General features: G+C 33.4%; 1 protein-coding gene across 1 annotated transcript in view; it reads right to left on the bottom strand.

The window, feature by feature from the left end:
• Nucleotides 1-412: 412 nt before the first annotated feature.
• The window catches only part of LOC100378276 (unconventional myosin-X-like), a 74,642-nt gene continuing 51,826 nt past the window's right edge, over nucleotides 413-23,228 (bottom strand). The window contains exons 25-47 of the mRNA XM_085501189.1: nucleotides 22,690-22,849; nucleotides 20,693-20,786; nucleotides 20,470-20,546; nucleotides 20,271-20,329; nucleotides 20,012-20,122; nucleotides 19,527-19,625; nucleotides 18,791-18,940; nucleotides 18,111-18,196; nucleotides 17,728-17,976; nucleotides 13,146-13,303; nucleotides 12,282-12,411; nucleotides 11,974-12,074; nucleotides 11,375-11,568; nucleotides 8,489-8,609; nucleotides 8,200-8,286; nucleotides 7,558-7,818; nucleotides 6,426-6,538; nucleotides 6,205-6,319; nucleotides 5,627-5,678; nucleotides 5,119-5,210; nucleotides 4,458-4,654; nucleotides 3,466-3,553; nucleotides 413-2,998 (exon numbers count right to left, since the gene is read on the bottom strand). Coding sequence (XP_085357315.1) covers nucleotides 2,801-2,998; nucleotides 3,466-3,553; nucleotides 4,458-4,654; nucleotides 5,119-5,210; nucleotides 5,627-5,678; nucleotides 6,205-6,319; nucleotides 6,426-6,538; nucleotides 7,558-7,818; nucleotides 8,200-8,286; nucleotides 8,489-8,609; nucleotides 11,375-11,568; nucleotides 11,974-12,074; nucleotides 12,282-12,411; nucleotides 13,146-13,303; nucleotides 17,728-17,976; nucleotides 18,111-18,196; nucleotides 18,791-18,940; nucleotides 19,527-19,625; nucleotides 20,012-20,122; nucleotides 20,271-20,329; nucleotides 20,470-20,546; nucleotides 20,693-20,786; nucleotides 22,690-22,849 — 2,992 coding nt within the window. The 3' untranslated portion in view covers nucleotides 413-2,800. The remainder of the gene's footprint in view (nucleotides 2,999-3,465; nucleotides 3,554-4,457; nucleotides 4,655-5,118; nucleotides 5,211-5,626; nucleotides 5,679-6,204; nucleotides 6,320-6,425; nucleotides 6,539-7,557; nucleotides 7,819-8,199; nucleotides 8,287-8,488; nucleotides 8,610-11,374; nucleotides 11,569-11,973; nucleotides 12,075-12,281; nucleotides 12,412-13,145; nucleotides 13,304-17,727; nucleotides 17,977-18,110; nucleotides 18,197-18,790; nucleotides 18,941-19,526; nucleotides 19,626-20,011; nucleotides 20,123-20,270; nucleotides 20,330-20,469; nucleotides 20,547-20,692; nucleotides 20,787-22,689; nucleotides 22,850-23,228) is intronic.

Genomic DNA, 23,228 nt, shown 5'->3' with positions numbered 1-23,228 from the left:
CACACAGGAGTAATAAAAATTGTGCAATTTGCAGTCCATGTCACTTTAATTCACTAATTACCTCAGTATTGAATAATCCTTTTACAAATCCTCCCCAAATACCTGTTATACGAGTAAGTACAGTAGGTTACCAGCTGAAAAGTGTGTTCCATAGTGACAAATGGCTCACCGTCCGTCCACTCGCACGATTTTGTATCTGTTCGTCCCTCTCCACGAACAGAGGCAGTAAGCTGGATCATTACAACTTGAAAATTCAAGATAGTAATGGCTGTATATCATAAATGAATTTCTTTAATACCTTGATGTCATTGCTGGTGAGAAAGTGCAGTTATGACAAAGTAAATCAGAAATATCATTGATTCAGACATCACTTCTATTAGTAGTCAATTAATGAATAACAATGAATCACAAATCAATTTTTATTTATGGCATCTTTATTAAGATTTATATATATATATATAATATGACATGTGTATAGGGGGGTTATGCAGAAGTTAAAACAAATCCAGATAATTCTGTAAAACCCAACAAAAACAAAATTTGGTCAGAAGATCACCGCTACACAATTCATGAAAATGATTAATGAAAACTATCTCTTGTCACAATAAAGCGGTTGACAGAAAATTGTATATGTCAAGAAATTAATATGAATATCAAACATTTTATAAATTTCATTATTTGCAATGACATGTAATGAGGAATTATTGACTAAAGTAAGCACCACCACATCACATTTGTATTGTCATTTCATTATAACATTCTAGTCTATGATCACTTCCACTATTTGTAACTTTAATTCTCTACAAAGCAACAGTGACCACAAAACCTGTGCAGCAGTTACTTGGATCGTCAATCCTGTACAATTTTAAACAGCTAGTAATTGTAGCTCAATTTTAATCACAATGTTTTTATTACAGTTCTATTACTAACTTAGATAAAACTTGCCACTATAAGAAGTTTATACAAAGAGATATAAAAATTCTGTACAAAAATATATTCCTGACTTTTGCAAAATCCCAACTTTTCCAAATTATTATTACTATTATAAAAAGGTCTTAGTATTAGTATTATTAGCAGGCACTTTCATCTTAATCAACACCCTTGTCCAGTTTCAAATCAAATATACATATCATATCATACCATACCAGTACTTCAATAAAGTATAAACACACAATGACTTAATGTCAAATAAATGCTTTCAGTTATCCACAAACACCCCTGTGATCATCAATGGTTTAGTCCAAACTATTCATGGATTAGGCTATAATATCACAGACAAAGTTCTGAACATTAGTATACAAAATAATGGCAGTTGTCATGCCTGCCTCACAAGTCAAGGTTTTCAATGTAACACAAACAAATACAACAGTCATAGACCCTCGTGTCTTCAACACTTTTAACAACAATCAAACTTTTGTCACTTTCTCCAAAAAAATTTACGAGGACCAGTATCCAATGGCGATAAGTTCAACAGATTAAAAATACATGAAAACGATGCACCAAAATGATAGGGTTTAAAGTGCTGTAGTTAATATACTGTGATGAATATGTATTCAGTGAAATAATATAAATAGAAAGATGTGATGTCGACAAGGAAATAAAAGAAAAACACGATAAAAAATACAAGCAGAAATGGTTCCTTTCAGCTCTCTATACCAATCTAAAACTATATGTATTCTGATAAGGTATATATGTTAGATCAAATAAAGTATATGCAAAATACAAAATAACATGATAATTCATTTACATAGTAATTATTCAAGTTTATAACAATTTGGTTTCATTAAATATTTATAATGTACACTGGAATGAACATAGTGTACAAGTCTTTGTTAAGTGTTCACTAAGGTTTCATGTTACAACTATGCCTTGTTACAAGCAAGGAGATATTCTAAAAGTACCAGCAGCAGCAGCAGCAGCACTTCACAGTGAGTTCAATCATAGACCTTGGAAAGAAAAAGGTCTATGGTTCAACATACCCAGCTAGGATGTAAGTAGTGAGAGGGAAAAACACTTTCTAAACACTTTTTTCGAACATTAAAAAACATATTGAATATCGATGAATCATTAAATAAATCTACCTAAAATATCTGAATGAATGGGTCTTTCCAAAAAGTCTATGATTAAACAAACTAGCACTGCTATGTTTTTGCATAATGTTTGTTATTGTGTCTTATTAGTCATTCTGATGCAAATATTTAAATGTTTTCCTCAATATCCAAACTTTCACGCAATAAATAGAGGTTTTGAATTAGATAACAGACAGAGAATGTGTTATTCAAAAATGTCATAGCACCCTTCCTGCTATCTTAATGTCATGTTAATGTGAAGTTAAACTATCAACTACATTAAACAGTTCAACAGAAAAAACACTTGGTATTATGTATTATTCTGATTAGTAGAATTATATACTGTAAAAAAAGTTTTTCAATTTTATTCTGTTTTTAATTACTAGTATAATGTACTCTTACTTTGATGACAGATTAAGTATGTCACTTTGATTCCATCGTCATAGTTACAAGTGATATTGATGTGTGAGTCAAACTTCTAAATGTTAATGTGACTACAGTTGTATGTTAGTGTCAGACTGACGTTAGTGTTGAACTGACAATGTTTGTGTCAGAATGTTTATTATTTACACATCTATTATCATATATCACTGAATAACACATGTTGTTTGCTCTACACATGTAGACCATGTCTGTCACCATTAAATATTAAAAGATTGAGTTTTGGTCCTGCCTATTAAAAGTTGGTCCAAATACATGTACATTATTCACCAATTTGTCAGTATAAGTTTCTAAAAGTGATTACTAGCATTCAAAGACACGGGTGATCTATTCATAGCAATGTTCAATGAGTTTTCGTCATCAATAACCATACTATGTCTGATTGACACTGGTGCTCTGTTCATCGCGATGTCGTCCATCGCAATGCTGTGTCTCTTCTTTACTATCTCATTGATGTAGGATTTCATCAACTTAGCGATTTCAAACACCTGTCAATGAATAATAATGCGGCTGTAATTACTGTAATCTCTTTAATCCTTAAATCGCCGCTAAGAATATCAAGATTGAAGATTATATCATTCATGAAAATATGTGATTTATTACAGAACACCTTATGTTCCATTACTTAATTTTTATGCAAATTAGGTAATCAATATGCACATATATACTCCAAGTGCATATATTACTCCAATCAGGTTTGTGCATTATCCTAATGCATCTGTGTACCAATTTTCATTGAAATGCTTCTTGAGAAATCAGTGCAACAGCGGAAAATTAGCTCATTATTATGGGAATCAATCAAAAACTAATCAATCCTAATCAGGTTTGTTCATTATCCCAGAGAATTTATACAACAAGTTTCATTGAAAGCTCTTGATAAACTGGTGAAACAGACATACAGACATGGTAACCACAAAAATATTGTCATACAGGGTTGCAATTTTTGTATACTTACATAAGTTGTTTCAAATATGAATGGCGTCTTATGACCCTCCACAACAATCCTGTATTCATTGTCTAAAGGAGCACCAAAGGACAATATTCTGAAAACATGAAAAATACAGATTTGTTCATATTACAGTGAGGACTGTAAAATGTACAGTGGAATTTGATACAGTAACTATAGTAACAGTAGAGACACTAGACATGCATGAAGTATGCATGAAGGCAATACCATGATCATACTGACTGACTCGTAGCAATTGTATGGACTTGCGCAATGAATTATCATAGTAATAATGCTATGAAAGATAACAACCTGAAATGGCAACGAAAAACTTTTTTTCACTAAATGTGATTGCGAAATGTACAGATATTCTGCGATTGCAAGATACATTTGCAAAAAATGCAGCCATGTCATTTTTGGAATGGTAATTCTATTGTTTTTTGTGATAGATGTATAACATAAGGTCATCACATGAATACTGCAAAGTGAGCACAGATGCAGTATGGCAATCGTATTCACCAACACATGTGATCCGTACTGCCTCAGTGCATACTTTGCGGTATTCTTGTAATGACCTTAATATCTTACATTTTGAACAGTCCAAAATGGCAACAAAAACATTTTACACTGTACTAACATTTGCGTTTAGTGATGGGATTCTATTTCCATTGTGGAAAGTGTTTGAATGTGACGTCAATAACCTTGAATGTGTCAATGTTAGTGACGTAGTTCACCCCATTAAAAAAGAAAATGTTGACATTCGAAGTGCTGATATGGTTTAGAATGAAGGCTTATCAAGTTTTTTACAGAACTGCAAATTTAATTGTTTTCAGTGCTTGCTGTACAATACCTTGTACACTAATTTTGAGCTTCAAAATCACTGATTTTTTCAGGGGTTGATGCTTTTACAACCTGCTTTTCTCTACACGACTTCTGGAGAGCATTCAAACCAAAATGATATTTGGTACCTGACAGACTTAAAAGAGAGAATAAAAACTCACTTTTCATATGTGAATTCATCAATTGGCTTGGTATCTCCTCTTCTGTAAAATGCGATCATCTTTGAACTGATAGCCAACCACAGCTCACCTAGGAAGATGCCTTCTTTGCCAACGACATTAAAGATTGTAGCACCGTATCCAGACCACTGTTTCACAATAGCCATGTATTTTTCTTGTGCCTCATCTGCCGATAATCCCTGTAATGTGTGTTGCAAACATTTAAACTTATTGTATCACGATGACCATACAATGTACAATATAATGTGGTAAGTCATGGAGACAAACGATCGCTGTAACACGTCGCCCGATGACGCCATTTTCCCCCATTCATTTCATCTATTCAGGGAGATTTTCAGTATGCGATGAGTTTTAGCAACTGTATACCTCTATGATTACTATCACAATGACTGTAGGTTACATACGTTATCATGCAAATTATTTTTTAGTGTGATAATAAAAATAAATTCACTTTACATGTCAAATTTTATCTCTTATTTTTATATCTAAAATTAAACATTTACAGTATGAATTTGATGGCCTGTTTAAAAGGCGGTGGTCATCACACAGGGCAAGTTTGAATTTTATGTAAACAAACATTGTATTTTATATGATCATCCTTCAATATCAGTTTACAATGCTTCATCTGACTCTGAAATCTTACCTTCAGTGTCTTCCATTTCTCTGTAACTGCAGTTGTTACTGCCGATAGGTCTTCTTTGAAAACTTCATCAACCAGTAAACTGTCGTCAGAAGCTGCCAAAAATTCGAAAAAAAAGATAAATTTACATTCATTTTCAGTAAATTATACATCGAAAAACATTTTTTCTATGATAAATTTTCATGATTTGATGAGCAAAAAGCAGATCACATCAATACTGCCCAAAAACAAGTATCCATACCGAAGTACTGGAAAATGTTTGTCCGATGCAGGGAGGTTTCACTAAACACTTAAAGCAGGAGGGGCGTCACCTGCGCACGTGCGGGAATTGAGTGCCAAGCGACGATAACAACACACGCTAAGAACGCAAAGGCTCATGGGTAGACGCTTGTTTATATAAACAATGACACGCTATGACCACCTGACGCAGGCGTAGGCGACGATTCCCCCGCTTTAACAGTAATTGTGTAGTAATTTCATTTTTGAATAAACAATTGACACATGTACTTACAAGCTTTCTGTAGTTTTCTTAATGTTCCTCTGCCCAAACCTCTTAATGTGCCCTAATAGAATAGAATAAAACTGAGTGACTAGCCATAAAGTTATGAAGTTATCACTCAATATGATGATACAAGTGACCTTACCACGTGTTCACACAGCAAAATAATACAAGTTACCTTGTATAACACCACATATGGTAGAATAGGGAAATTTAAGAGTTTTTTAGTTCCAAAGGCCATTTTGTCAACTTTTATATGTGTACATGTATTTGAAACCATTATTTAATAAACGTTATGCATTGAACTTGCATCTTTTTTTGTGGTATTACTGTAAAATACTTTATTTTCACTTGGAATTAATTTTCGCTATTTTCGCGTAAGAAATGAAGTTCCGTGCAAAACAGCCAAAATACAGTAATTAATTAATCTTAATATAAATGTCGCATTAATACTGCAGCAGTGTTCCTGGAATATTTATAAAAACATAATAAAATACTCTACTAACTATGCTGATGTATGTATAGACAAGTCTAATAGCTACAAAACATGTCTGCAAGCCACATGGAGCAAAAAATGTGAAATTACTCACCACCAAGAAATTTTCTCTTTTCTCCTGTGATCGTACAGGTGATTCATTTTCCTTTTCCTTGATTGGTTTACTGGAGTGTAGCTTATCAAGACAGTAATAAGACCCCATGTCATCTCTGGAATAAAAGTTTTGTATAAAGTAAACTGAAATAGCTCTGCTTTTCAAGATTGTTATTGTCATGTGTGACCTATAATTATATTAACACAGTTATACAAACTCACATCCATGTCCCTGTGGCGTAATCTCCTTTCACAAACTGTATTCGTAGAGCTGCTAAGTGTTGTAGCATATCCTCAGATGCAGGAAATTGTCCCTGTATTACTTGTTCATGTGCCTATAAAAAAAAAAAAAAAAAAATTATTAGATGTTCGATCAATAACAATAAGTATTATAAATACCAAGTAGTTGGAATACTCGGCAATAGAGGTTGATAATTGTAAACTCTTAAAGGGTAGAAAATTGTTTGTTTTTGTTTTCTTCAAAAAGTTTTAATTATCAGTAAGCATGATTTTTGTTTTTAGGATGATGTTCATCTTTCCTCTATCAAACACATTTTAAATGTAGTCAACTTCATCGAAGGATTTGTTCTGAAATTATCTCGTACTGAACCCCCACTCTAGTTTCTAGTGTTCAACCCAGCACTGTTACTTTTTGCCACAATTATTCTCATTTAATAGCGTTATTTAAGTCATGTGACCACCACACCCAGCCAGCAGGACTCAGATACCCTGCCAGTAGAACATTTTCTTTTCACTGTGAGATCGAGAATTATGCATGAAATCAAACATAAAAACAGGACAAAAAAAGTCATAGTGATGTCAAAACTCTGCATAGGATGAAACAAATGTAAAAATATTTTTCGGGCAATTCTACACTTAATAATGTGCTATTCATATTTGATGATGGTAAATTTTGCTGAAGTAAGTGTACATGTATCTAAACGCCATACTTTCCTCTGAAAACTCAGCATTTTGAAGCTGAACTATGAAAAAAAAATTTAAGTTCCAAATCAAATCATTTGATTTTTGGAGCAGATGTTCATAATATAGGATCTTGCAGTGAACAGAAAATCAACTATAAAACAATTTATTAACCCTTCACCACTAGACTTCCTTGCCCAAAATTTTCTGCATTTTTTCTCATATTCCTTAATATTTCTGGAAATGAACCTTAATTTTGGAGCCAACAGACAAAATTTTAGTAAATTTTCAGTTTTTACTCAAAAAATTTGGCTAATTTTTTTTTTCAATCTTCTGAAAGAAAGTGCAGACTATAAACAGGAATGTGAATTTGTGATGAAAAGAGGGAACTGGTGGTGAAAAGGTTAAAGGTTATTTGAATATATTAAATTACCTGTTCAAACATAAAGCTATATTCTATAGTGTCTTTGTCCACATTAGTGGTATCCATAAAGCAATGCAACTTGAAGAATAACTGCCACTGATGGCGCCCTTCCCCGATACCTTGATGTTTGTACTGTTCAAATTTCGCAAGGATATCCGCCAATATCGTTCTTTCCTCAATCACCTTCTCCGTTGATCCGCATTTTTCAAACAGAGCAAATCGGTTATTTGACTTTTCCAGACTCATTCCCTTCAGCAGCGTTGTGATAACCTGTGATAAACGACAAAACTGACATGTTTTGCACAAGAAATTATAGAATTAAACGCATGCAGACTTTAACCATGCAGGAACTGTAGACATAGAAAACAACTCAAAATAATGACTATGATTTGTACTTTGATACTTTTAGAGATAATACATGGTACATGCAAACTTGAAAGAATAAATTTACCCTCATTTCCGATTTTTTTTTTAGTTTTCCACTAGAATACAAGAACAAGTGAAATATAAATAGATAACAAGAAGAGGTTGAAAAAAATTCTTTCGAAGCCATATTCAAAGTTAGTTAGGAGAACGCAAGCAAGATTTATTACACCAAATAGCACTAAAGAACAGACATACAGACTTCATAGCCAATATAACAATACATACCTGACCAGCACTGGTTGCAGAATTAATGGAAATCTTACATGATCCACCACCATAGCAATACACAGTGGCATTCATCTCACGCCGTGCCTAATAAATAATGGGAAAAGTTTTCAATACAATACAATTAGATTACACCATACTACACTGTAAACTAAACTAAACTAAACTACACACCACTCACTACACTACACACCACTACACCACACCACTACACACCACTACACTACACACCACTACACTACACTACACTACACTAAACCATGAACATAATACTGATAGAATGACTTACCAAACAAGACATAATTTCTTCTCTAGAAGGTACATATTCTCTTGTTCTGGTTCTTTTCAACGTTTGCACAGCATACTGGGCATATTTAGCTACCTGGCTGTCTGGATAGGCTTCAATTTGTCTGGTACAAGAACAGATTGAAAACAAGTTGTGATTAACGGTACATTAAAACTACCAGTACCGGGGAGGTATCTCATGAACTCAGAATATAGCATTTCATTCAATCACAGTACCGTAAATGAATTTATGAAACCATGTTAATATGTACAAATACAATAAAGGTCATTGACCAGAAATATGTAAATTAAAACCCAGTGAATATATAAAAACAGTGAAACTTTAAATCTCAGTGAAATTTTTTTTTTACAAAGTCGGAGGAATAAATTAAATATACAGTGGCCCCTCGCTAAGTCGCGCCTCGGTAAGTCGCGATTCGGCTAAGTCGCGGGTACTTTGATGGCTCCCAAAATTTCTATTGTGTTTTGACAGCAGTTTTGAAGTACAAAGACTAATGTTTTGTGGTATAGTTTTGTTAACTAACCGTTAAAGAGACAACTTAACACCTACTATCTGTCAATTGCTGAGATTCAATGGGTGACGCGGCCTTACTCAAGGTGTCAACAGGGGTGTCGAGTAGTGACCGTACGTGCTTCTCGGCCGGTCCCATTTTGGTATACCTCTATAAAACTCGCTACAATGATTTGAATTCTTTATCTGACCTCTATTTCTTAACTGAGCAGCATGTCAAAGCGAAATCTATCCAGCCTGTTCGTATGCCATAAACTCACAGCAATCAACCGTGTTAAGAAGAGGTGAAACCAAGTTAAGCGTTGCACGTGATCTAGCAGTGGGTGAGCCCACTATTTGTGGGTGGGTAAAAAATGAAGAGTAAATTTGTTTTCAAAGTTGATCAAGAGGCGGGACTGAACTGAAAAACACACAAAATTGTCCGACAATTATGACATCGATAAAGCAGTTTACGTTTCTTCAGGAACGGCCTGCCGGAACTCCACTCTCAGGTCCCATCACACAATGCAAAGCACGCAACTCAGATACGACGACTTTGAATTTGAGGCCAGTTCAGGGTGGTTCTTGCGATGGCAAACAAGACACGCTAAACACGCAGTCTCAATCCAAGGCAAAGCTCGATCTGCAAACATGGACGCTGTCAGAACTTTTCTCAACAAGCAGCCTATCGACTGAGATAGCTCCGCTGTTAGCAATGCACATTTCAATTAAAGAACTGAAGACATCATTAGAAAATGAACAATATGTATAGTATCAAAGCAATCGGACTTACAGTTTTTAACAAGAAGTCGAAAATATCACTTTCTACCAAAAATGACCAAAATATTCACCAAAATTAGAGAATTGAAGATATCATCACGAAATGAACAAATCTAAGAAAGGTCTACATGTAGTATCTATATAGTAATATCAAAGCAATTGAACTTTTGGTTTTTAACAAGTCGAAAATATCACTTTTTACCAAAAATTACAAAAATATTCACCAAAATTAGAGAATTGAAGATACCATCACAAAATGAACAAATCTGAGAGAAGTCCACATGTAGTACCTATATATGTAATATCAAAGCAATCAGACTATTGGTTATTTACAAGAAGTCGAAAATATCACTTTTTACCAAAAATGACAAAAATATTCACCAAAATTATAGAATCGAAGATACCATCACGAAATGAACTAATCTGAGAAAGGTCTACATGTAGTATCTAAATATGTAATATCAAAGCAATTGAACTATTGGTTTTTAACAAGAAGTCAAAAATATCACTTTTTACCAAAAATTACAAAAATATTCACCAAAATTAGAGAATTGAAGACATCATCACAAAATGAACAAATCTGAGAGAGGTCCACATGTAGTACCTATATATGTAATATCAAAGCAATCGGACTTGTGGTTTTTAACAAGAAATCGAAAATATCACTTTTTACCAAAAATGATAAAAATATTCACCAAAATTAGAGAATTAAAGATATCATTACAAAATGAACAAATCTGAGAGAGGTCCACATGTAGTACCTATATATGTAGTATCAAAGCAATTGGACTTGCGGTTTTTAACAAGAAGTCGAAAATATCACTTTTTACCAAAAATGATAAAAATATTCACCAAAATTAGAGAATTAAAGATATCATTACAAAATGAACAAATCTGAGAGATGTCCACATGTAGTACCTATATATGTAATATCAAAGCAATTGCACTTGCGGTTTTTAACAAGAAGTCGAAAATATCACTTTTTACCAAAAATGACAAAAATATTCACCAAAATTAGAGAATTGAAGATATCAACATGAAATGAACAAACCTAAGAGAGGTCTACCCAAGGTACATATACACCAAGTATCAAAGCATTCAGGCTTGTAGTTTTCAAGAAGAAGTTGAAAAAGTAAAACATTGACACGGACAACGACGGACGACGATGACGGAGACGGACAATCACTCATATGATAAGCTCCGCTCGACAAAGTCGACAGCGGAGCTAAAAAACTGAGATAAATTATCTATGAAGGTGGTTATTTTGACGAACTAGTTTATAATTGCGATGAAACTGGTTCATTTTGGAAGCTGTTACCGTTGAAGTCGGGACCCTAACAAAATAAACAACGCATCACTGCAATGTTTACAGCAAACATAGTCATGATTTTATTCGAATACTGCCTGACACATATGATGACACATGTCATGACAACCGAGGGTTTATATGTGCTTTTTATATGTTTTTCAATGCACGGCCTCACTCTTTCACGAGGTCCCTCGGTAAGTCCCGGCCCTCGATAAGTCACGGTTTTTGCTTGGATCCCGACACCGGCGACTTAGCGAGGGGCCACTGTATTTGTTTAAAGTCAGAAATACCTTAATAAGTGGAATCTGAGGTATCGTTGTATTTTTCTACTTGGTAGGAATGTGCAACTCATACAAGCCATTATTTGCCAATTCCTAAGATTATTAAGACTGTCAACATCTTGAATGCCTGTGGTTTGTTTTATCAACTGACAGTAGACTTCATCTCGTAACGGTCTCAAATCATGGCAGGTCTGCATGATACCCTAAGAAATTAAATATTAAGTTTATTGTTAACAGTTATACAACAATTTTAAGGAAACTGCCCCTTCCCCTAGATCAAAACATTGCCCATGATGATGTTCTAGACAATTTTGTACTGCTTGTATAACAATTCATCAATCATGCCTGGTTACCACTGGATAATTTTGTCTCAAAATAAACAAAGAAGGTACCAGAAATTTGCACATACAACTGTAGCAATTCTTTTTTATATTGCATTTTGAGTTGTATTTCAAAATTGTCATATGCTATCCAAACTGATGTATATTTTTTTTCCATTTTGTAAAAGAATATTAATGCTAAATACAAGCAAGCATGTCAAGTGAAGATAGGTTTTACCACTTTGCCAAATAGTGATAAAATGAATACACATCATTATAAAACCATACCTGAATAACAGGAACAGGATCACCGACGTTTTCAGAACCTTGTAATGTACTGAATATTTTAACAGCTTCTTCCTGTAAACTTGTATAACCTTTGTCTAAGTCTGCAACAAAGCAATACGAAAACTTTTATACACAGCTATAAAAATAATTGTCCCATCACCCCCTAAACAGAGGTTTGATATGGAAGAAAGAAAGAATCTGTGGAAATCATATACTTTTTGTGATGAGCCTGCCTGGTACTAAGAACAGGAACAGCACCAAAGTGACTTGACGCCAGGAAACACAGGTATGGAGGATAAAGAACTTACCTGTAGATGCTATTTGCCCATATGGCAGTGGTAACAGCGGTGCTTTCAAGGTGTGGGGCGTATTCCTCAGTATAGGATTACGTGAGTATATCTGGTTTATTAATGCTGTATTATTTTCTGAAGCGGCTTCCTGAAAAGTAAACAAATCAAACAATATAGATTTTACAAAAAGCTAAAAGTCAATAAATTATGACGGTTCATTTCACAGTCGCAAAACTAGCGAACATGCAGAATTTGTAAAGTTTTTCAAGAGAATGAAAATATAGGACACTGTTTCAGTTATGAAAAAACAAACTTTCATATTTTGCCGATAGTTCTTATCTAAAACTGTGTTAATCACTAATGAGTGTGAAAACCATCATTGTAAATCAGATAAGGAAATTCATAAACAGCGCCACCTAGAGTCCAAAACTAAATTAGGTACAGTAGTTCCCAACACAATTTTTGTTTCTTGACATTATCAGTCACTGAGATTAATTTATTTACACCATACAATGTTGTTTCATGGTGAAAAAAACAACCAACTATAAAATGTGTCTGGTGTGTACCTAAATTTATTTTCAAATACTGTAATTACTCCACATGCACACACGTATATTGCCACAAAACCAACATATGTGCATTCTACTGTTAATTATCATGCAAAAATCATGGAATTATGATCAACCATGACAAAATTAAATTTTTCAATTTGTTTTTTTTATTTACTAACTAGTCTGTAAATAAGCTTTTAGCAAACAATCAAAAACTGGTTCCAATGTAAACATTTATATTTTTGTTTGAACAGATCCTAATACTTGCACATGATGACAATAGTGACTTCAGCGAGTGAAATTTAGTCCTTTAAAATGAACATATACATACCCTGAGATCATTAATAAGTAATTGTGTTGGTGTTTCTATCGGTGGTTTACTGTCTATAACATCTTGTATGGCACACACCCATCTCCACGACTCATCGTAAGATAACGTGTGTAAATGGTAAGAATTCTTCCGTCCATGAACGATGAATTTCCACGCACCTGAAATGTACAATATGAATTTGTAACACATGTATCATACAGTAGTTTTTAAAAGCTTAGGGAAAGTAACATACTGGATTCATTGGTTTTCAACTGTGATGTGTAACTAATCTAGAAAAACATTAAATTATTTAAATAACATAGTTGAACTCTGGTGACCTTGCCCTTTGTTATATAATATAATTCCCTTTATCATAGTTTGTTTCAATATAAATATGCATTGTCATAATTAATTTTGAATACAAACAAGTTTTGGGGTTGAACCAACAGTGGGGAATCAGTCTACCGAATGTCCTTTAAAGATGTAAATATCTTACAAAAACATTGGTGCCTTATTTGTTTAATTATTTTGAGGGACATAATTTCCAGCTTTATTCAAAGTAATTCAGATATTTTAGTATAAAAACAAATGCCTCATCGCAAAAAAAAGTGCTGCATTTAGACGTGAATAGATTCATAGAACATGCAAGATAACAGAAAATCTTAGCTGGCTTTTGTCCAAGTATTTTGTACAGGTGTCTGTCAAAAATTAATGATTCACTGAGACAAATATGAACTGCCTCATTGTGTGACTACTGTATTATATGAAAAGTAAAAAACAAACACCCTTTATAAATAGCTATCATGTTGCAAGCTCTGCTTTGTATGCAAATCAACTTAAATAGTTAGTTGGTGGAGGGAGAAGTCAACAGTACTGTTGCCTCCTGAGAATCTACATCTTCAAACACTGCAATCTTTGAAGTGCGTTTTTAAAACCAGTATTATAAAAACTATCATTCTGTTCTAATAGCTGAAACATATTCCTGTGAGTTTTCATTTGTCGAATGAACTGTTTGTCAAATACAGAATACATATATTTTAGAACAATTTTCTTTTTAAAATGTGGATGAAATGTTTTGCTTTTTATGTATTTTTTATGTATTGTTTTTGATTTGATAACTTTGAACTAAACAGATTTTCTATTAGCTTCAGATCTTGATCAAAGTTTGGCACCCAGTTCATAGGAGTGCTTATATTGATTTTCTGACATCTTGTTTTCTGTAAAGATTTTATTGGTAGGTTTGCAAATGTGTATCAGACTGTGCAATCTCTCCATGAGTTGGTTTTGAAACCCAGTATGGAATTCTGAGACACATTACCAAGGATATTATTACAAGATAAATCATTTGCTTCATTGAACACATACAACAATGCACATTTCCACTGAGATCAGTGACCTTTGATGTGTATCACCAGTGATCAGTCAAGTAGAAACAGTCAAAATATTTTATCAGATTTTCTCAATTTTTGCATGATATTTTCATACAGGACATCTGTTGTTCAAACTCAGGGAAGACTTTATACTGATGAATAAGGTGACCAAGTTTGATGAAGTTTGGAATAGAATTAGTAAAGTTATTATGCACACAATAACAATTATTAACGATGACGACGATAACGACAACGCTGGACAAAATTTTCCCCTTAATATACCTTTCCCTTTCATCTTTGATGGTACGGGCAAGGTAATAAAATAAGATGATAATAAGCAAATTAAAATTAATGAATTTATAAACAAAAACGATGATGATCTAGTCTGAAATAAAGAAATAAAATACAAAACTGTATTGACACAAACAATAACTCAATTATAAATGTTCAAAAGTAATTGCGTTCAAAATTAATTCCCTCAATCAATATAGCATGAACTATATTAATCTTGAGGTGCCTCATAAATATAATATGAACTATATAAAGGCTGCAAGCTAAGCTTTGCATGTTTTCTCAGACAAGGCACATAGTTGCTCCATTGCAGAATGGTTCAGACCAGGCAATTACTGTACTGTATTACTGCCCAGAGAGAGGAGTTTTTCTGTGCCAAGGACTGCTGTTATTCTTGCTTTTTTACCTAACTATAGGTATGTGCCAGGGTGTACAACAAGCCTTCTATAGAAAACATTGCTCATGAGAACAATTTTATTTACATTTAGGTTTTTTGTTTGTTTTTTTTTTACATGTACAGATTTTCACTCAAAACAAAACAAAATGAAACTAGCTGTAAACAAAACATGAATACTCCACTGTGGTCAATTTTAACTGTGTATTTAGTAATACAGTGCATTTTGCTACAGAAACCACATTTGGTATTTGACAATTGACAGTACACTTAACACCATCAGATTATAGTTTCAATGACCGGCCAATATTCCTTCGTCATTTAGTTTAATACAGCTGTCTATCTATTAGTTACAAGGCAGCAAAGGGAGGAATGAGATATCACAAACAAATCTATGACTCTTTCTATATACTGTAAAAGGGGTTAATTATTCACTGGGTTTTAATTTTGCTCATTTTGCTGACTGGAAAATGCGCTAAATTAAAACCCAGTGAATAGGTAAAAGTTAGCATAGAAAACACTATCTAAATGATAAAACCGTGAATTTAAAAAGCGCAGTTGTTATTGCCATCAGTCTCCAAGACTGATACCACACATGTTTATAACTGATGAGTATTAATACATCAGTAATGGGAATCAATGTTAATGGTGTAAGGTGAATTCATTACTGTATTCATTGATACTATGCTGGAATACCAGTGTATATATCTAGGATTTAGTTCAACATTTAAACAACATACAATTATTATAAAAGTACATGATACATACAATTACCAAACAATATGTATATTTGTATTCATGCAAGTAAATATTATAAAACTTAGTTCAAATATTGTGATAAGTAGTTTACTATGGGTAAGTGTTAATATAAGCTTGTTGCAGGTTAGCAATGAAAGTTATCGACAAATTAGACATATTATTTATTTAATGTTATGTGATTGGTTGAATTTTAAGTTAAAGAGGTTGATTAACATAAAGTAATGAAATGCACATTTGTGAGGTAAGTATAATGCATGCTGTATGCACGATCACTTTGTTTTCTTTGAATATCGCTTAAAATATTGTTCAAAAGATAAATATAATTTTCAAACTTTTGTGACAAAAAAATGACAGTATGATTATTCATCTCCACAATTCACCCATTCATATCAGAGAGCCGAGTAATATGTGTTATTATTCAAATAAATTTCCTGTTCACCTAGAAGACTTCAACTGTTATCTCAAAGTCAATGCTATAATCTTTTTCAACTGTCATCAATTACTTAGTTACCTAAGAACCACTTAGTTACAAACTTGTTGAAAATAATATATAAGCTTGTTGCAATTTGACAGATTAGCATGAGATAAACTGTAACATTTCTATCAACCAGAACAATATACAGTATATTTTCTGGAACTTGGAACTAAAGTACTAGTAATTTATCAATATCAATACGCCAATATGGCCAAACCCTATTCTCAACTATGTTATTATCCTTCCACGTATGAAAAAAATAGTTCCACATTTTTGTCACAACTATTCGTGCAGACAATAATCAAGACATAAATGGCCATGCAACTCAAGACAACATGCACAACAAGACAACAAGTAGCGTGCAAGTACATATGCGACTACAACTACTACTAAGAACCTACCACTTTTTTTAGGTGACCGTGATTGTCTGAAACTTTGTGATCCAGAGAGAGGAAGACATGATCTACGTTGTGTGTTGTTATAATCATTAAGTAGTACTGCACCACTAAATGAATGGTGTCTCTTCCTCCCTACAAAGACTAGTCGTGATGAGGATAGGCAGTAAATAGGGAAAAAAAAAACACTACATTTTTATAGTTAGTAAAGACAGGAGGGAGGAAGATGATGATGATGATGATACCCATATAACCCTTAGAGGTGTGTTTGTTTGTTAATTAGTTGAGTTTTCACTTATTTGTGCAGTGTATGGTAAACCTCACCTATGGTGCATGTTAACTGATTAGGAATGAGAAATAGAAACATCTTAGTTTCGATATATGGATGGACCTGGCTTCAACTCTCTGTAATAATTACGACAAATTTAGGGAAACCAGAGTTCTCATTGATATGAAAGATTCAAATAAATGAAAAAATAGTCAGTACCTAAAATTGTTTTCAAAGAAACAATGACTTTGTATTATAAACCAATCCTGGCAGCCATTTTGAATTTAAAATTAGTCAAGATACGTACAACTGAAGGTCAGAATTAATTCAAAAGCTAGTTTGGTGACCCCAAAGTTTTTCTTTCACACTTTTGAAAAACCAGACACAAGCAAAATTTTCAAGAAATTCATTTGTAAAAAAATATTCAGCCATGTCCATGCTACAAGGTGATAGTTATTAATTACACATGCATATCTCCAAGACCACCAAGTACATTACCCAATAATCAGTGTGAATGAATGAATGAATGAATGCAATAAACTATGTAGTGTTCACTGATCATCTCAATATCTGATGGTGGTCAGCGGGTAGTCCTACAGTGAGATATTATCATTATTCTAGTTTGAAACCACCGAATATTTCAATACATACCCAATTCTTTGAATGCCTTGTCGTCAGGGGGAATAACAGAACATAAACTATTCAATACAATAGTTCCAAGTTTCTGTGTTGATTCCACTCCTTTGTAGAAGTCCATGGTGTTACCCGTTAATACAAAGAATCTCTTCTTCTTTGTAGAGCCACCTTTGGCTAATGACCCATGGGTTTCTTTACTCAACCAACCACTCAGTAAAGTATCTTGTTTCTTGTAACCATCACGTGTTTTATGATGGTAAAGTACTGAAAAATGAGACAAGATCATTACAATCACAGTAAAATATTCCGTCAGTTTAGAAGAACTATTACTATTGGATGTCCCACAGTGGATTTCATGATTCACGAAACGACGTGTAGATGATTCACATTCAGCTCACCTGTAAGCCAATTGTTCATTTCTTCGGCAGATTCTGCTATCATGTTATACACTCTGTCTGCAGTGACTATAGCAAAGGCATTGGGTCTACAAGGCAACAAAAACAAATATGTATTCAATTGTTGCAAGAAAGAATAAAACAGGTAGAAGTTGTTGTAAAATATGTACCACTCTTCCAGATTGTGGTCTAAACCTCCACTGCAGACAAACCTAGTAAAAAAAATCTCTATATAAATGTTGCAACATTTGGAGTGAATCAGATTTTCCAGGGTGTGTTCTCGTAATTTGATATGAGAATCTAGTTCAACAGCTTCCTGAAAGGTCTCTAGTGTTTTCAAATCATGATGAATTGATTAACATGTTACAAGAGTTTTTTTTTTCGATAATGTTTACCCAGGCCTGTGTGCTATTATGTTATGTTGACCTTCACAAACGATATTCTTAGGTAAACAATTTATTTAAAAAATTTATGATGACAGAACAGTTACTTAATGAAATATGTATACAATGATTAGATAGAAAATACACAAGAGATCTGATTATTTAATCTTTCAAAAACTGTAGAGTTTCAATGATGTAGTCATAACAACGACTAAGGCAATACCACTCACAACCAATCAGGGTTTGACATTGCCTATGATGTCAGTCTAAAAATAGCATATGACATCATCTAGTACAAACCTTGAAGGTATGTTGATAGGTGGGAGAGAATCAATCAATGCCACGTCCAATGAGCCAATGGCATTCTTAGGATTAGCTTGTTCATCTTGTAAATCTTTCAGTTCATTGTATTTACATCGAAATACTTTCATCAGAATACTGTACCATTCACTGTAAAAAATATTGAAAAGAATGATAAATTTGTTTATCCAAACAATCTAGATAATATCTACATCATTAATCCAGTAATTCCTGAAACTGTGAGACAAACATTTAACTAGATTCCTATCTATTGTACAATAATACATGAATTTAATCTTGAACATATCTGTAAAACTCGATTGATCAAGTCAAGGTGTATGAAGCATTTTCTTTGCACGCTATTAAAAGTGAAAATACATCAATGCTTAAATGTTATGCCATTTTACGTCAATGTGAACATAAACATTATTGGTACATAAAATTATTGTCATATTCTTGGCAGAAATCACACTTTTCAAATTGCCATGAAAACAGACAAACATCACACTTTTTAAATTCACAATCAAAACATACAAATTCAGTTTCATACTAAACATAGTATGTCAGCTACGTCATGATACACCTAAATATACTTGTCAGAATATGTATTTGTATTTCACTACATTAATATTCATGACGTAAACTACAACCGTAAGCGCATGCGTCAGATACGAAAGAGAAGCTGTACAAGTTCTAGTAATCGTGTGTGTTCGTGTGTATTTCTGACGTTACTCACCTGCATTCATCGGCAGTGTCAGCTACGATATGATACACTCTACTGTATGTGACAATATTCAAGGCATTCTCTCTAGCACTGCTGGCATCTACAATATCTCTGTACAAACAAAATATAAACAATTAAAGCAATTAATAATGAGTAATTAAAAATAGTTTATGATTTTGGAAGTATAATACCATTACATCTTTAAAGCAGCAATAGCCCTGATTTTGAAAGGCGGTCAGAGAGACTTAGCCAATCATGAGAGGGACAGATTAGCATTTTCACCCAGTGCCTCAGTAAGACAGCATCTTGGAGAATAATCCCTTAGGTTCAGTTGACAAAACTGGATTTCAATAGATGGCGCCTTCTGGACCCCTGGGCACAAGACTGCAGCCATCTTTTTTTTTACTTGCAAGTGATTCAATGTACAACGGCGATATAGAGTATATATGCTATGCTTTACAGTGTTTTGCAATTAAGGACTGATCATTAGTACTTACTTGGCTGCCCTAATATCAATCTTGCCCAGCAGTTTAGCAGACTCAGCGTCAGAGTCATAATACACCAATAATGTGTCTTTTAAAACAAACCAACGTTTCTTCCAGTTGCGTCTACAAGCAAAAGGCAGACAAATATATTATAGATTAACATTGATAGTTGTGATTTTACAGCATAGCACAAACCATGTTAAGATCAAAGGAGCAGTTATTTTATGATTTTCTCTTGTACTGTATTGAGGTGATTCAAATAATCATTTACCTTGACAGTGTACCAGTACCACCACCTTTCTTCATTAACCAACCAGACTTCAATGCTTCCTACAGAAAAAATACAATAGAATATTCTCTATTTAATCCAAGTCCCACAATTTTATCTTATTTATATGACTTTATGTGTACTGTGTTGTAGAGCTAAAAACACATACTGGTAAAAGATCATACAAAACATCAGTATCTACCTGTTTTGCCTTAAACCACATCAAATTATCATCTCTGAGAACAAACCATCTCTTCTTCCAAACATTCATTACTCCTCCTATAAAACAATGCATATAAGAATCATCATGGAATGGCTTCAAACTGTGTCAAACCACAATCAAAGCTTATTACATTATACTAAGCTCTCATATGGTTTTTATTATGTTACATACATAAACAATACATAGTTATGTTATGTTATACCTTTCATAGTTAAATATCCTTCATAGCAATTGGTTTCTTGAGACTTTTTTGACATATCTTCTGCCTCATCATCAAAGAATGCATCATCATCATACTACAAGAAACAAATAGCCATTAACAAGGTTAAATCCAGCATGGTTATCTTCCATAATAGATGAGTTAACAAAAATATACCAAGCATAGCCTGGAAGTAGCCGCAACAGGAAAAGTCTGTTTGATTCAGCCACAGAGTAAATATGGGATTTGCATTTGGGACGTATGGAAATAGGCAGTATCTAATGAGGGTACAGCATCTATTACAGTGAAATTATACATATACAGTGTGTTCTGATATTATTAAGAGGTTTGTTACAGTGTTTAGGTCGACTGTCAATGGTAGTGGGTAAAATATCAGTTATGAACACACTCTCTGTAACTCCACCACAGAACCCTCCAGTTATATGTGAATAATGAATACTTAGACACAGTTCAGTCTCATCCAATCGAAAACAAATTCGCATGCAGTTATGCAGGGTTAGTCAAGAAATAAATCTTGTACATGTTTGATCACTTACCAATCCTAAAGATGAATCAAACATGTGTGATAACTTACCAATGCTAAGATGAATCAAACATGTATGATCGCTTACCAATGCTAAAGATGAATCAAACATGTATGATCACTTACCAAAGCCAAAGATGAATCAAACATGTATGATCACTTACCAATGCCAAAGATGAATCAAACATGTATGATCACTTACCAATGCCAAAGATGAATCAAACGAGTATGATCACTTACCAATGCTAAAGATGAATCAAACATGTATGATCACTTACCAATGCCAAAGATGAATCAAACATGTATGATCACTTATCAATGCCAAAGATGAATCAAACATGTATGATCACTTACCAATGCCAAAGATGAATCAAACATGTATGATCACTTACCAATGCCAAAGATGAATCAAACATGTATGATCACTTACCAATGCCAAAGATGAATCAAACATGTATGATCACTTACCAATGCCAAAGATGAATCAAACATGTATGATCACTTACCAATGCTAAAGATGAATCAAACATGTATGATCACTTACCAATGCTAAAGATGAATCAAACATGTATGATCACTTACCAATGCTAAAGATGAATCAAACATGTATGATCACTTACCAATGCTAAAGATGAATCAAACATGTATGATCACTTACCAATGCTAAAGATGAATCAAACATGTATGATCACTTACCAATGCTAAAGATGAATCAAACATGTATCATCACTTACCAATGCTAAAGATGAATCAAACATGTATCATCACTTACCAATGCTAAAGATGAATCAAACATGTATGATCACTTACCAATGCCAAAGATGAATCAAACATGTATGATCACTTACCAATGCCAAAGATGAATCAAACATGTATGATCACTTACCAATGCCAAAGATGAATCAAACATGTATGATCACTTACCAATGCCAAAGATGAATCAAACATGTATGATCACTTACCAATGCTAAAGATGAATCAAACATGTATGATCACTTACCATTGCTAAAGATGAATCAAACATGTATGATCACTTACCAATGCCAAAGATGAATCAAACATGTATGATCACTTACCATTGCTAAAGATGAATCAAACATGTATGATCACTTACCAATGCCAAAGATGAATCAAACATGTATGATCACTTACCAATGCTAAAGATGAATCAAACATGTATGATCACTTACCAATGCTAAAGATGAATCAAACATGTATCATCACTTACCAATGCCAAAGATGAATCAAACATGTATGATCACTTACCAATGCTAAAGATGAATCAAACATGTATGTTCACTTCCCAATGCCAAAGATGAATCAAACATGTATGATCACTTACCAATGGTAAAGATGAATCAAACATGTATGATCACTTACCAATGCTAAAGATGAATCAAACATGTATGATCACTTACCAATGCCAAAGATGAATCAAACATGTATGATCACTTACCAATGCTAAAGATGAATCAAACTCATTCAATGCTTGTAGTTCCGCAGCAGCTAATTCAGCTGTTCTTTGCTTCTGTTTTTCTTCTTCTTTGATTTTTTCCTCTTCCAACCTCTTTCGTTCTTCTTCTTGTCTCTTCTTCTCTTCTTCCTCAGCTTTTCTCCTACAATTCATACATTTGATTTAGAATTCGTATATCAGGTGACTACAGCTTTATTTTGGAAGACTTAGATCAAGTTTCAAATTTACTCAACCATCTACTTCATTTATAATAATAATAATAATCTTTATTGAAATCGTATCCCAGAGTGGGATCTTAGTTGAAAATACAATAAAGTAACACACACAAAAAAACAAATAATACTGGACATATGAGAGCTCCCAAATGGAGCAATAAGCTCATGTAGTTAGTGACTTTTTCAATGAGTGTTTTTCAAATAATAATAAATTTTTGTTGAATCATAGGGGTTCATATCATTTTGAGAATGTTGACATACAATGTATCACATCAATAAATAGGGGTAGTAGAAACGGCTTGAATG

Source organism: Saccoglossus kowalevskii, chromosome 7 (genome assembly GCF_978046115.1).
Source record: "Saccoglossus kowalevskii chromosome 7, keSacKowa6.1, whole genome shotgun sequence".
NCBI classification, from domain to species: domain Eukaryota; kingdom Metazoa; phylum Hemichordata; class Enteropneusta; family Harrimaniidae; genus Saccoglossus; species Saccoglossus kowalevskii.
Note: the sequence above shows the minus strand (reverse complement) of the source record. Positions and strands in the feature narration are given on the sequence as shown.